General features: G+C 42.1%; 1 protein-coding gene across 2 annotated transcripts in view; it reads left to right on the forward strand.

Moving 5' to 3' along the window:
* arsb (arylsulfatase B) overlaps positions 1-14,796 on the forward strand; it is a 225,803-nt gene that overhangs the window by 84,704 nt on the left and 126,303 nt on the right. For both annotated transcript variants that reach the window (XM_039758386.1, XM_039758385.1), the window contains exon 6: positions 4,446-4,516. In XM_039758386.1, coding sequence (XP_039614320.1) covers positions 4,446-4,516 — 71 coding nt within the window. The remainder of the gene's footprint in view (positions 1-4,445; positions 4,517-14,796) is intronic.

Below are 14,796 nucleotides of genomic sequence, written 5' to 3' on the forward strand. Positions count from 1 at the left end.
CATGAAGTCTTCTACAGATAGTCGTCTTTGACACGCACACATCTGCCCCCTGAAGACTGTCTCTGATCTGTCAGAGAGGGGTTGGGGTCTTTTTCATTACCATAGTGTTGGCACTGTATTTGGCCATGTAATCAACTAGTACCCTGTCCTTGACTGGTTCCCAATATTCACCAGTTGCTGATGCGATGGGCTTTGGTTGTGCTGACCCTGATGAGTAACGTGTAGCTTTAGAAAAAGGAAAGTTGAACATTTTTAAAGCATTACTCCTCCCAATAATAGTTTTTATATATTGCTTACTTATCCCATGTTTTTGTAGTGATGAACAATGAACATTTTAAATCTTATATTTTCATTGTGAACGATGATAAAAATGTTTAACGGTATAATTTATTTCAAAGGTGACCAGTGCTGTACAATTGCAACCAATATGAAAAACACCCATGGAAATGATACTCATGTTGCATTATCCATATAAAGACAAAGATTTGTTAAAACACCTAGACAACCAATTAGAAACTGATTTATATACGTGGAAACCAACAGCGTTAATTAATTGTTGAACAATGGCCAATTGACAACAGGGGAGAGGAGAAAAAAGCTCCAGTCAGCAGCATCCCTGGCGAAAATAAACCTTTGGTGGGGTCTGCGGTCAACTGTATGAAAGATAATCAAAGACAAAGTCAGAAGTGACAGACCTGTGCCAGCTAGCTGACCATCCCTCCTGGACATTCTATAGTAGAGTCGGTGCTGATTGCAACTCTTTCTATCCGATTATCAAACCCATTTAATCCATTTCAGGGTAATGGTGTGCTGGCATTAGTCCCGGCAGCACTGGGCCAAAGCAGAAGACAAGCCTGAGCAAGGGGCCAGTCCGTCTCAGAGCACACTTATGAACGCACCTACACTCACATCTGTAATATAGAATTTAACTAAAACCTTTCAAGACACAACAAGGGGGATTAAAAAGAATTTGAGAAATGCCTAAAAGTAACTGGCGCCATGGCCAAAGAGAGCTGAGAAGCACGTCCTCTCAGACAGTTTATAATAAACAGCGGCAGAGATTATTAGTATTATAAGCCTGTGTTGGAGAAGTCTAGTCAAAAAAATATTGACCCCCTATACAAATGAAAATAGCTTCAGAAGAAGAAGAAGCCGCCAAGGCCATTAGGAAAGAAGAGATTGTTTTACTTCTCCATCAGGATTTACTAGACAAATCACATGAACGTTGGTATAGGTTTGGCTTAAATAATGAAAGCAACACATTTTATTTGAGTTTCCTGTGCTGTAAATTATCAGACAGGACTAAACACGTTAAGTATTGGAGCTGGTACTTTTTGTAATTTATAGGGTGGCACTGTCAAAATATCTGGGATGTAAATGAGATAAAGGGCAAGAGATTCAGCTGGTTTCCTACTTATTTACATATGTATATTGTGACTCCTTTGGAATCTGTGGTGCTTAAAAACATCAAAGTAGGCTTTGTCTGAATAGTTACACGTGTACAATTTATTTCAGACTTGGGAGAGGAATAAGGAAGGCAGCAAAAATGTCAGTGCTTAGGAAAGCACAACTTCGAAATAATATTTCACAATAAGAGAAAGTTTCATCAGTCAGGACAGAATTCAGTGCCACTGCCTTCAAATTCAATGTCACGGCTCTCTGATCGCTCGTCTCTCACTCTGCCACTGCGTCCTGACTGAGGGAAACAGAAAAGTCCCCTTGAGCCCAGCAGCAGGGCAAGCTGAAGGTTTATGGAGCTATTTTAAGGGTTTTATTTCTCAAGTGAAGCTGGAAATACCATGTTTTTGACACTTTATTAGTTATTACTTTTTAAAGTCATAACTTGTTATTAACAGAGTCTCTAGCAGCTTCTGTCTCATGTAATTGGAGTTTTCAATATCATATATCCTCTTCTTTTCATGTACAAATATTTGTATGTGTATATGTGTGTGTATACAGTATATACTGTGTTTGGGTATGCGTGTGTGTATATATACAGTATATATATATATATGTATATAATATATTGCCTCCCCGTATCCTTGAAAAAATGGGGTTGGAAAAAAGGCAAAAAAAATGTAATATTATGTCTTTACAGACTTGAGTCCGAAACAGGACTGAGGTACAATGACAATAGCTGATATATAGCTGACTGACAGGAAGAGGCAGGACTGGAAGCGGAAATTAAGTCATGGGGAGGCAGGTTCTGAGGGACCAGAGGCGGAAATGACGTCCATGAGCTCCGTTCTTCTGAAAGTCTGCGGAAAATGGTTAGAGTATAGCGTAGAGAAATGTATTTGTCAGAGCCTGTAAACTGTCTCCAATGCGCATGTGTGTGACAGTATGTGTATATAATATATATATATATGTATATATAGTATATATATATATATATATATATATATATATATATATATATTAGCTGTGTAAGCCCCTGCTGTAAAAAGCCTGGGGTCCTAGAAACTATTGAAATTATAGGCATCTCTCTCCTAGGAGGATTTGTTTTACTGACGTGCATGCATTGCTTGTGTATTAGCAATGGGAAGAAAAGTAAAAGGTTTACCATTTTGCCGATGTTAGCGGTTAAGAGACTTTGTGTTAATTTTGAGGTTTAATTTTGCTGACATGCTGACCTCGCTTATGTTATTAGCGACTAAGTGAGTTTTCTATTTCCTCGGAGGTGGAGCCCTTACCCCGACTACACCTCTCACTTCCTGGCCAGACAGACACACACACTTCCACGTGTAGATGTTTATATATAAGATTATATATATATATATATATATATACAGTATATATATATATATATATAATATATATATATCTATTATATAAAAAATATAAGAGTTGAGACATGATCATCTTAGAGAGACTTCTTACACATCATGCCCTACTTACAAACAATTTCTCGGAGACACTTTAACATCCCACGAGACAAGGAAGTGAGACAAAAGGACAGCTGCTGTACAGGCTTTTAAATGATTGACGTGCAACACAACATGCAGATCATGTAGCTCGGTAGCAGCTAGCAGCAAGCCAGCAGCTGATCCGTCTTTAGCGTGCATTCAGCCCACACCTTCACAACTTGAGTGGCAGTGACACAAAGTGGCTATATATATATATATATATATATATATATATATATATATATATATATATATATATATATATATATATATATATACTGTATATATATATATATATATTTTTTTTTTTTACCTGAAATACAATAAATGACTTACAATGGTGAAAGGTAAACAGTAAACCTCCAGAAGTTTAAATTTAAAGTTTAGGTTAGCAAAAACTGAAAAAAGGGCCTCCTTTTCGTTACAACCTTCTGCAGCAATTAAAGTCAATTAAGCCCTGCAAGTTGAATCAACAATTTGCACAGGTGTCCTAACTTCTGTTGATTACTTTAAAACCCTGTGTCTGTCTTAAAGCAGATGTGTTTTTAGAAAAGTTTGCAAATTTGAAAAAATCAACAACTGTAATCTCTCATTCTTGTAGGTATTTAGACCCTTAGTAGTTCAGTACTTTGTTGGAGCCACTTTGGTGGCAATTACAGCTTTGAGTCTCCAAGGGTAAGTGTCTAGGATATTTACATACCTGGATTTAGTCAGTTTATCTTTTTCTTACTGGCTCATAAAAACAGTATACTGTATATATAAATATGAATGGGCCCTGGTGTGTGTTCACCCTACAATGGATGGGCTGGTACCCAGTGCTTGCTGGAATAGGGTTCCCGGTGATCCTGTTCTGGATAAACATCCATCCATCCATCCATTTTCTAACCCGCTGAATCCGAATACAGGGTCACGGGGGTCTGCTGGAACCAATCCCAGCCAACACAGGGCACAAGGCAGGAACCAATCCAGGGCAGGGTGCCAACCCACCGCAGGACACACACAAACACACCAAGCACACACTAGGGCCAATTTAGAAATGCCAATCCACCTAACCTGCATGTCTTTGGATTGTGGGAGGAAACCGGAGCGCCCGGAGGAAACCCACGCAGACACGGGGAGAACATGCAAACTCCACGCAGGGAGGACCCGGGAAGCGAACCTGGGTCTCCTAACTGTGAGGCAACAGCGCTACCACTGCGCCACAGTGCCGCCCTTCTGGATAAACAGATTTAGAAAATAGGTGGATGGATGGATGGGTAAAGCTTACATTACAGTTGAGTTAATAATTTATTTCAAAGAGGTGTTTCTGTATTTAGTGAAGTATAAAAAATCACAAGCATATTCAAAGTAAATTAGTGTTATGGAAATCCCTGAATAAAATATATGGAAACAATAAAAAAGAAAAAAACTTAGGAGACAGAAGATGAAATTAGAAAATAATGTCACTGATTAAAATAGATCAAAGTTTGAAGTGTATTGTTGATGTAGATTTTTTAGAAGTTGACTAATATTTCCATTTTGCATTTGTTTCTGTTACAGTGAAGGAGCACCTTCTCCTAGAGAGGAGCTACTGCATAATATTGACCCACTGTACGTGGACATCGCCCCATGTGAGTATTTGAGCTGATGTCTTTGATTTTTTAATATTTTTTTGCTCTTATTACTTACTGTTCATTATATTGAAATGTCATAATGCATTAGCCACAGCTTGACATCTGAAGTATAGACATGAAATTATATGTCGAGTATGGGCTTATAAAGAATTTGCATTTTAGAAAAGATTGCAAATATGTTACTCCTGTGTCCTGTGGTTTATCAAATATATTTCTCATTTTTTAATAAATGAGAAGATCTCTGCTAGCCAAAAACATGGACAGACCTGCAGTGGCAGCCAGTGACAAGGGTTGGATTGCTGGGATAATCCTTTCGAAAATTTGAAGATTGATTTAGTGCATGTTGGCTTCCAGAGCACAGGGTATCTCAAAGGCAGTTCTCACGGGGCCAATTTGTTCCTATATTGGAAGCCATTTCTTGTTATTAGAAAAGCATTTAATTAGTTTACAATCTTTTTTGAGGGCGGCACGGTAGCGCAGTGGGTAGTGCTGCTTCCTCACAGCTAGAAAACCCAAGTTCGCTTCCCGGATCCTCCCTGCTTGGAGTTTGCATGTTCTCCCCGTGTCTACGTGGGTTTCCTCCCACAGGTATATTGATGATAAATTGTCCCTAGTGTGTGCTTGGTGTTTGTGTGTGTGCCCTGCGGTGAGCTGGCATCCTGCCCGGGGTTTGTTTCCTGCCTTGCGCCCTGTGTTGGCTGGGATTGGCTCTAGTAGTTAGGATATAGCAGGTTGGACAATGAATGTTTTTTTGAATGTCTTTTAAATTGTTAATAGTGTGAGTGGCGCAGTGGTAGCACTGCTGCCTCGCAGTTAGGAGACCCGGGTTCGCTTTCCGGGTCCTCCCTGCGTGGAGTTTGCATGTTCTCCCCGTGTCTGCGTGGGTTTCCTCCGGGCGCTCCGGTTTCCTCCCACAATCCAAAGACATGCAGGTTTGGTGGATTGGCGATTCTAAATTGGCCTTGGTGTGTGGGTGTGTTTGTGTGTGTCCTGCGGTGGGTTGGCACCCTGCCCGGGATTGTGCCCTGTATTGGCTGGGATTGGCTCCAGCAGACCCCCGTGACCCTGTGTTCGAATTCAGCAGGTTGGAAAATGGATGGATGGATAGTGTGAGTTTTTCTTTTCTTTGAATTTCGGACAGATACTCAATTCCTTTACAGGAGTAATGTCACTCTCTGCACTTTGATTTTTGCACTTTTTAGTTCACTTACTTTTTACGATTGTTTCCTTTTCTTGAATTTAACAGATACATGTAAATAGCAAAACAGTTAACATGTGAGCCGTTTTATAAGACTTTCATTGTCATGTAACTTTCCTATTAAATATTTAGAAAGAAATGAATAAAAGATTTGTGGAGTACTGATCCACCCTGTTCCAGGAAACGTTTGGTTAATTTTATGAAATCTTCCTGCTGGTTTTGTGTCCATTTTCCACCTTCACCCAGGTTATCCAGTTGCTTCCCCAAGGAGATATTTTTACTGCCAGATGCCCTTCCTGACACCAGCACCCTTCAGTTGTCTTTTATGATAGACAGGAGGTACGGTGCACCTTACTCTAAACCCGGGTCACAGGAGTGTTTTAATTTCCAAAAAGGCAAAACCACAAAGCCTTCCCCTCATCGATTTGTTCTTTTTATTTATTAATTTCTTTTTACTTACTTAGTGGTGGAATGCTAATCTCTCATAAAGTCTTCTCTTTGATTAGCCAATGTTTGGACGCTTTGCTGCCTCTTTTATAGTGCAGTCATACCAAGATGTCACATGATGTGCGGGTGCTCGCCACGTTGTCCCATAAAGTTCCACACCCAAAATTGCCATGAAATGCCGGTGCCCATTGAAGATTACAGAGAATGATTAAAAGCATTCACAAGGAATAAAAATTATAAAACGAGTCCGAACAGAATGGAAATGTGAAAAATCAAATATGAATGCATTCCTGGTAGTGATGTCATTGTAATAACAACAAAAAACATAATGGAAGTAAATTAATAACACATTAAGACAAAAAGAAATACAAAACCTTAAAGGAATCTTCCACCCAAAAATAATAGTTTTCTTTATTTTACTTATCCAATTTAGTTTGTAGTGATGGCCAACATTTAATTGCAGAAAAGAGATCATAAGTTTCTCACAGAATCGGTACCTATGGTCGCCAATTCTGAACAACAGCAAAAAAGCTCATGAAAAAAACCTCACATATCACAAAACCCACATATGTAGCCGGCCGGTCTCCGATAACACCCTTGTGAACAAAAATGGAACGTGTCCAGGTGTGAACGAGCATTTGAATTATTGAATGGAGTCTCCTTTTAAACTCATCCCAGTAACATCAGGCACTATGCAGAAATCAACTTTTACAGGAGTAAAGTCAAGTTATCAGTTGACCTGACCTGTACATCTTTGGGATGTTGGAGGGAAACCTGAGCACCTGCAGAAAAACAAGCACAGACACAGAGAAAATGTGCAGACAATGCAGACCGTGCAGTGGCCAGAATCACAAATGAATTTCTCAGAACTGTGATACAGCTGTTATACATTTTTGTGCTCTTATTCAAGAAACCTCTGCTAAACAAGCCACATTGTAAGTGATGGCTACTTTCTTTAATGTTAAAGTAAGCTGCATTCATTCAAATTGGCTCACACGTGAAGATGATTGCCCCAAGTGTGGGTGAGCACACATATATGAAGCAGACGTGATATCACAGTATCCTCACACAGGTGGTCATGGGTGCAAAGCTGTACTGTAGTAGCCTGCATGTTATCCCAGAAGATAAGCGGTGCTGACTGGGTGATTGATAGCGATGTTTTACACGGGTGCACTAAGCTTTGCATTCCACGAACCCCTGGAATATTCCCATTACAGCATACAAACCTGGGAATGTTCAAAAATGCAAGTAAAGACACCCAGCGCATTGGAGAAGATAAGGAGGGAAGCACGGAGAGATGCGGCACAGCACACTAGAAGATGATTGGAACACAGGAATAGTAAACGTGACTTTAGAAATACTGCAAGAATAGACATGGCTAGTTTCAGTTTCTGTTATTATTTTTCTGTTGGTATAAAATTGGTAAGGTGAGTTATCTGAAAGTATGGCTGTGGACCATCCATCTGTCCATTTCCTAAACCCAATTTATCTTGTGTAGGGAAGCTGGAGCCTGTCCCATCAAGCATAGGGCACAAAGCAGGAACAATCCCTGGAGCATTCATTATTAAATAAACGTACCTGTTATCGAGGTTTACTTCCATTCAATGCGTGTCTTTGCATTTCCATCTCGGTATTCTTTGGCAATATTATTCTTCTACTTTAATTATTATTATTATCTTTGTGGTGAAGCCTTAGTGTTATAGTATCAGAAAACTACAAAATACCATCAAGACCTCCAGTTTGTTGCTTGGGCTGTCATGAAGTCATGATGTCGTTCATTCTCAGACATGGCCTCCTACTCCTTGCTGGGAATGTGAATGGGTGTAGGACACTGCATAAATACCTCTTATGTCCTACTCTGAGGAAGGACAAATTATTATCTTTGTGTGACTTTTGGTGCAATTCGTACAGTAATTCTGAGACACTTGATAAATACGGACCCCAATTCTAAGTTTAGATATTTAATGTATTGATAAATGTAGGGGTTGTAACCAGTAGGGAATGCCACCAGGCCCCAAACCACAGACCCAATAATGCCCAACACAGTCACAGTTTCAAATAATGGATTTTTACTCTACCAAGCACCTTTTGACAATGAGCCAACCATACAAGCAATGAACCCATTTCCTCTCCTTCCACCTTTAATGCTGGACTCAGAATGGTTTTGGTAACCCAGAATGACTTGTAGGAAGCACACCTGGTTTATTGGAGAACCAGGGCAGTCCTCCCCCCAATAGCACCCCCTTGCAGCACCCAGGATTGCCCTTCCGAACTCCAGTTTCCATGAACCCCCATGGGTGTCCAAGCTGGGATGCCTCCAGTGAACTACTGCCACCTAACGTATGGGTGATGGAACTGCTCCAGTCTTCTGGCTTCCGCATGTTAATGCCCTGGCACTTTCCAACTCAGTAAAAGTTCATGTCATTGTCGAGCTAGGATGCCCGTCTGTCCTCCATTGCACTCACAGGGTGAATTTACTTTTTCCACAAACAAAATTTGCATGTATGTTTATTTGAATTACACAGAGGAATATAAAATATAAGCATGGAATGATGTTTGTTATATTAATTACTAGGGGGCTCTGCCCCCTGCTCACCTCGCTCGCCAACCCCCGGGTTTGGTTTACCAGATAAACAATTTAAAGAGATTGTTATTTTCATGGGAATTGTTACATATGCATTATTTTCACTTTTACTTTAAAACTTTTGTAAAAACAATATTTGTCCTTTATTTCCTGCCCCGGGCGTGATTAAATCTCTTTCTCGCGGGACGTTTAATGCTACTTGCGTTGTGAAGGAGGGGGCTGAACGCACACTAAGGAGATGTGCTCGGATCATCTGCTGGCTTGTTGCTGCTGCTGCTGGCGAGCTACATGTTCTGCTTGTTGCTTGTCTTTGTTTTAAGAGCTGGGAGCACGTGAAGTGTGTCTGTCAAAAGCATTCCAACAACTGCTAGGTTAGATGTCTGTGAACTTGTTTTAAATTGTGACGTGCAAAAGTCACTGTCTCATGGGTTTTGCTTCCTAAGGTTGTAATGTCTAGCCTCAGATGTCGTCAAAAGTGTATCTACGAGATGATCAGGTCTCGATCGCTTCGCTCAACCCCCCCGAAAGCGTGCTACGCTCCTGCCACTTCATGCCTTGTGCCGCTCACGTTGTGAAAGGGGGGAGCTGAATGCACGCTAAGGAGATATGCTCGGATCATCTGCTGGCTTGCTGCTACTGCTGGCGAGCTGCGTGTTATGCTTGTCGCTTGTCGTTGTTTTAAGAGCTGGGCACACATCAAGTGTGTCTGCCAAAAGCATTCCAACAACTGCTAGGTTAGATGTCTGTGAACTTGTTTTCAATTGTGACGTGCAAAAGTCACTGTCTCATGGGTTTTGCTTCCTAAGGTGGTAATGTCTAGCCTTGTGTGTCGTCAAAGTGTCTCTCCGAGATGATCAGGTCTCGATTGCTTCACTCAGCCCCCCCGGAGGCACACTATACTCCTGCCACTTCGCGCCTCTCCTGCTCACATTGTGAAGGGGGGGAGCTGAATGCACGCTACGGAGATGTGGGCGGATCAGCTGCTGGCTTTGTGCTGCTGCTGCCGAGCTGCATGTTCTGCTTGTCGTGCTGCATGTCGATCATTCAAAAGCCTGTACAGCAGCTGTCCTTCTGTCTCACTGTCTTGTCTTGCGTGACGTTAAAGTGTCTCTCGCAGGGACATCAAATTGTCTTCCTAGAAGATCCTGTCTCGTCTCCCTGGTCTCCCTGCCAATATTTCTTTTTATAATAGAGAGGTATCTACAGATACTATTTAATTGAAGATCAAATCTTGATATGTCCAGATATGTTATAAAATGAGAAACATTTCCCAGATAGTGCTTACTTTTTAACAAGACTTTATATTTGAGTTTGATCATTTTACTGAATGTTTATGCTCGTCTTTCAATCTAACATGTTTGTAATTATTTTTAAATCAGCCACATTTACGCAGAGGTGTCTCTGCTAATGAATTAAACTTTTTTGCTAATTATTCATTGGAACAATTAAGGCTGGAAATCGTAACAGACTTAATGACAGTTCTTCACATTTATATAGCGTAGTGAGTGGGGAGCCACTACAGCAACCACTAATGTGTAGCCTCCAAAAAGATAGCCATTTTTATGCCAGTACACTCGTGGTGAAGTGATGAGAGAGATAATTAGCCAATAAGGGGCAGAGGATAATTAGGCCATGGAGCACAATTTAGCCTGAACCTCAGGTTACACCCTACTCTTTATGAAGGATGCCCATGACACTTTAATGACCACAGAGAGTCAGGACCTCAGTTTTAAACCTCATCTAAAGGATGGCACAATTTTTACAGCGCAGTGTCCCCATCACTGCACTGGAACATTGGGATCCAAACACATACCACAGGTTAAGCGCCCCCTGCTGGTCTCACCAACACCTATTCCAGTAGCAATCCAAGCTTTCCCTGCTTGGTCTCCCATCTAAATACTGGCCGGGCGCAGATATGTTTAACTTCTGGTGGATGACTGGTTGTGAAAGCGGTGTAGCATAGTGATTAAGGCTTTGGACTTCAGACCCTGAGGCTGTGGGTTCAAATCCCTCTACTGACACGGTATGACCGTGAACAAGTCACTTGACCTGCCTGTGTTACAATTGGAAAACTAAAAAAAATGTAGCTAATCGTATCACAAATACAGGGCAGCAGTAGCTCAGTTGGTAGAGCAGGTTGTCCAGCAATCGGAGGGTCGCAGATTCGATCCTGGTTCCCGGCATGAGAATGCAGCTGTTGTGTCCTTGGGCAAGACACTTAACCTACCTTGCCTGCTGGTGGTGGTCGGAAGGATTGGTGGCACCAGTGTTCGGCAGCCTCGCCTCTGTCAGTGCGCCCCAGGGCAGCTGTGGCTACAAAGTAGCTTATCATCACCAGCGTGTGAATTTGTGTGTGAATGGGGTTCTTGAACCCTAGTAGGCGCTATATCAAATACAGGCCATTTTACCATTTTACAAATGTTGCAAGCAGCCTTGGATAAAGGCATCAGCCAAATAAGTAATTGTAAATGTTAAGTGTATGGCTGCTGGAATAAATAAATAAAACCAAGACTTGGCTTAGGCTAATAACAGTAGTATGTAGACTGTTGTGTATTATGTACTGAACATTTTAGCTTAAGCTGTACATCGTTTTCCATTCTCATTTCAGTCTCCTCCATTGCTTGTAGAAGTTGCTCTCATCAGGCCTAGCATGGCCGTTTCTCACTAAAGGCTTTTATCGATCTTCTCTTGAGTGTTTTTAGCATGCCACCAAGTCAGGCCCTTCTAACAAATCTCCCTAATATATGTGAATGTAAATGGTCGTGACACCAGCCCATTTAATGACAAAATGAATGTCTTTTCAGTGCTTCCCTATTTATGTCCCTCTTTGGCTAATTGTCCCAGTGGGGGCACTGAGGGCAGTGCTGACACCCACGAAACAGTTGCACGTGAATAGAGGCCGTAACCCCTTCACCCTGCATAATTGTGCTTTTGTTTCCATTTTTTCTTTTGTTGGCAACACATCTCCTGCTCTGCTATCTGTTTTTGTGCATGAAATTCTGAACCTCCAGGACTCCCAGTATATACACTGGCTGGCTGCCACATGGTCCTTCCAAAGCACTCAGTGATTTAGAGACATTTAAGGAGCCATGGCAGTTAATACTTTGGGGGTATTTGTATGTTTTTTGCTCCCCTGAAACAGAGACAGAATTTTGAAAGTATACATGCAGATTTCATTATTTCTTACAGCCTGAGAGTTTGGCATCTGGAAGTATGATGTCAGTTGGTGGATTTCCCAGAAGTTTTGCCATAGACTTAGGTCGATGTGTGTTATTAGTTTTTGGAGGGTAAATCAAAGTTAATTATGTAATTGGGGTAGTTTTAACTCTTTGTAGAGAAGGATTATCAGATTCTGTAAGGCAACAGGCTAATAGCTGCATTTCTTTATTTTATCCATCACTGACTTGTCACCCATACCTTTTGAATTCTGTGGCCTTTTATGGACTCCATACAGTTTGTATCATATTTCATGCATTTGGCTTAAATAAGCTGTGAATTGTGGGCAGTCATAAATATATTTTAAATTATGTGTGATTTTCACTAGTTTTTAGCAGGCGACTCATTGACGCTGTCCACGGGCAGTAAGTCAATAAATCTAACCTCAGTCTTCTATGTGGAGTTTGTGTTTGGTCAGCTGAGTGAGTGGACGGGTTGTTGTAGCCATCATTGTTTTCACTGGAATTGGGCATAGCAAGCAGAGTGCACGTAACATTTGAAAAGCCTACACTTTACTGATGGAACCATCCACACCGGCGATTGATCAGAGCATACAGCATTTTCTCCTCTAGCATGTGAGAAAAATGGGTTTGGTGGGTGGCAGTTGTGTAGCCAGTGCATTTCATGGTACCTAACAGAAAACACAAAGGTAATACATTTGCATACAGGTTCAGGAAATTGACATTAAACTTTGGTTTGTATGAAATTTCAAACCACAAAGCTAAGTAAAAAGAGTGTTTTGGAGCTTTAAAAGTTTTGTGGGCAGTTGACAGGTCAGGTCAGGTTGGGGAGCATACTCTGGTACAGCACGTTGCCACACCCATCACACGACGAAACTGCTCAGGATCCTGGTTGGCAACCCCGCCAGGCAGACACGCGGCCCAGTCCCACCCTCCGGAAATGACCCTCTAACTGCTGCAGCCAGGTGTTATGTGGGCGTCCCCTTGCCTTAATCTGGCTACTCAGGCCCTCAGTTGTGAGGATCCGGTGAGCTGGACCACCCTCAGGAAATCGTACCACATGACCATAGTGCCATAACTGACTCTCCCTCACAACGCATGTCATGTGCCTCATTCGGGACTCTATGAGTAACTGCTGATTCGACAGAAAGTCAAACCAATGGTACCCAAGGATTCTCTGAAGAGACACAGTACCTAAGAAGTCCAGTCTTTGTCTCAGGTCACTGGATAGCATTCATGTCTCGCATGTCCTTTTGCAGAGATATTGGTAGCGCCACACACCCCTTTCCAGTGACCTCATAACCCCCTCATGCTCTCACAGTCTGCCTACTGAGTTCACAGGAAAGTCACCAGAGACATGAATGTTGCTGCCAAGGTAAGTAAACCTCTTGACGAGATTGACATTCTCTCCACTGACAGACAGACTGCTGTTGGCTGTGCCCAAGAGGTCCTCATTTTGGTTTTTGTCGAGGAGACTTGCATGCCCAGACATTTACACTCCTCAGTCTCTCGAGAGCCCTGATCAGAGCCACCATTGACTCCACGAAGACCGCAGCATTGTTGGAAAATTCAAGATCAGTGAATCTTTCTTCACCAACAGATGCCCCACAGCCATTGGACCCCACAACTCTGCCCAACACCCAGTCCATGCAAGCATTGAATAGAGTAGGAGCAGAAACACACCCCTGATGAACTTGAGAATCAACTGGGAAAAGTGCAGAGGTTCTGCTTCCACTCTGCAAAGCACACACAGTACCAGTGTACAGGCTGGCCATGATATCCAGCAACTTCGGGGGAATCCTGCCAAGTCTCAGGATGTCTCACAGGGCAGCTTGATCAATTGTCAAATGCTTTACGAAAATCGACAAAGGCTGCCAAGAAACTCTGCCGATATTCGCATTTGCGCTCCATGAGAACCCTCAGTTCCAGGATGTGGTCGATGGTAGACTTCTTAGGCATAATAAAACCAGACTGCTCCGGTTGCTGCTAGGTGAGCAAGTAATCACGGATCCTATTGAGGATGACCCTATTAAGGACCTTACCCAGGACTGAGAGCAGTGTTATCCCCCTGTAGATGCCGCAATCCAGGTGATTACCCTTCCCATTTTACAGTCAGTTGCCCGTCTCCCAAACTGAAGCAAAGATTGCTTGCAATACTAGGAGGACAGTCTTACCACCAGCCCAGAGAAGCGCACCCCGAATACTGGCAATTGAAAGAATGGGAAATTTCTTCTTAAGGGTTTGTCAATATCATGCACCCCTTATGTACCCATATATTCCTCAGTAAAGGCTAAAGACGAAGATGAACTGAGAAAAATTGTCTTTTGGAGATTCAACATGGCAGACAAAATGACATACTTTCAGGCAAAAGCTGTAATAGTGGTGAGTTAAATCATTTACCGTACAATTTTCCAAACCTGCTTAGTTCTGAGCAGGGTTGCTGGAGGCTGGAGGGTTCAAGGCAGGAGTAAATCCTGGACAGGGCACCAGTCCATCACAGGGTGAACACACTCACAGAATTGCACCCACCAGGGCTAATTTAGTGTTAACAATCCACCTAACCTCTATGTCTCTGGACTGTGGTTGGAAACTGGAGGACGGGGAGAAAAAACATTTGGAGGTGGAATGAACTGACAAAGTGAATCCTGGTTTCCTTACTACTGTCAGGCAGCATCACTACCACTGTGCCACCTGACAATCAAACTGTTATCCAAATTAGTTTAAAAGTAAACCCTGTACCTCCAGCTTTAGATGCGATCCCACTTTTGCCAGTACAAAAGTTAGTATATATTGATAGCAGCTTCCTTCCATCAACCCCGGTGGACTTCTGCTGCCTGATGGGAATTGTAGTCTCTGAATTGGCTCTGGTTTT

This window comes from Polypterus senegalus, chromosome 7 (genome assembly GCF_016835505.1).
Source record: "Polypterus senegalus isolate Bchr_013 chromosome 7, ASM1683550v1, whole genome shotgun sequence".
In the NCBI taxonomy this organism is placed as follows: Eukaryota; Metazoa; Chordata; class Cladistia; order Polypteriformes; family Polypteridae; genus Polypterus; species Polypterus senegalus.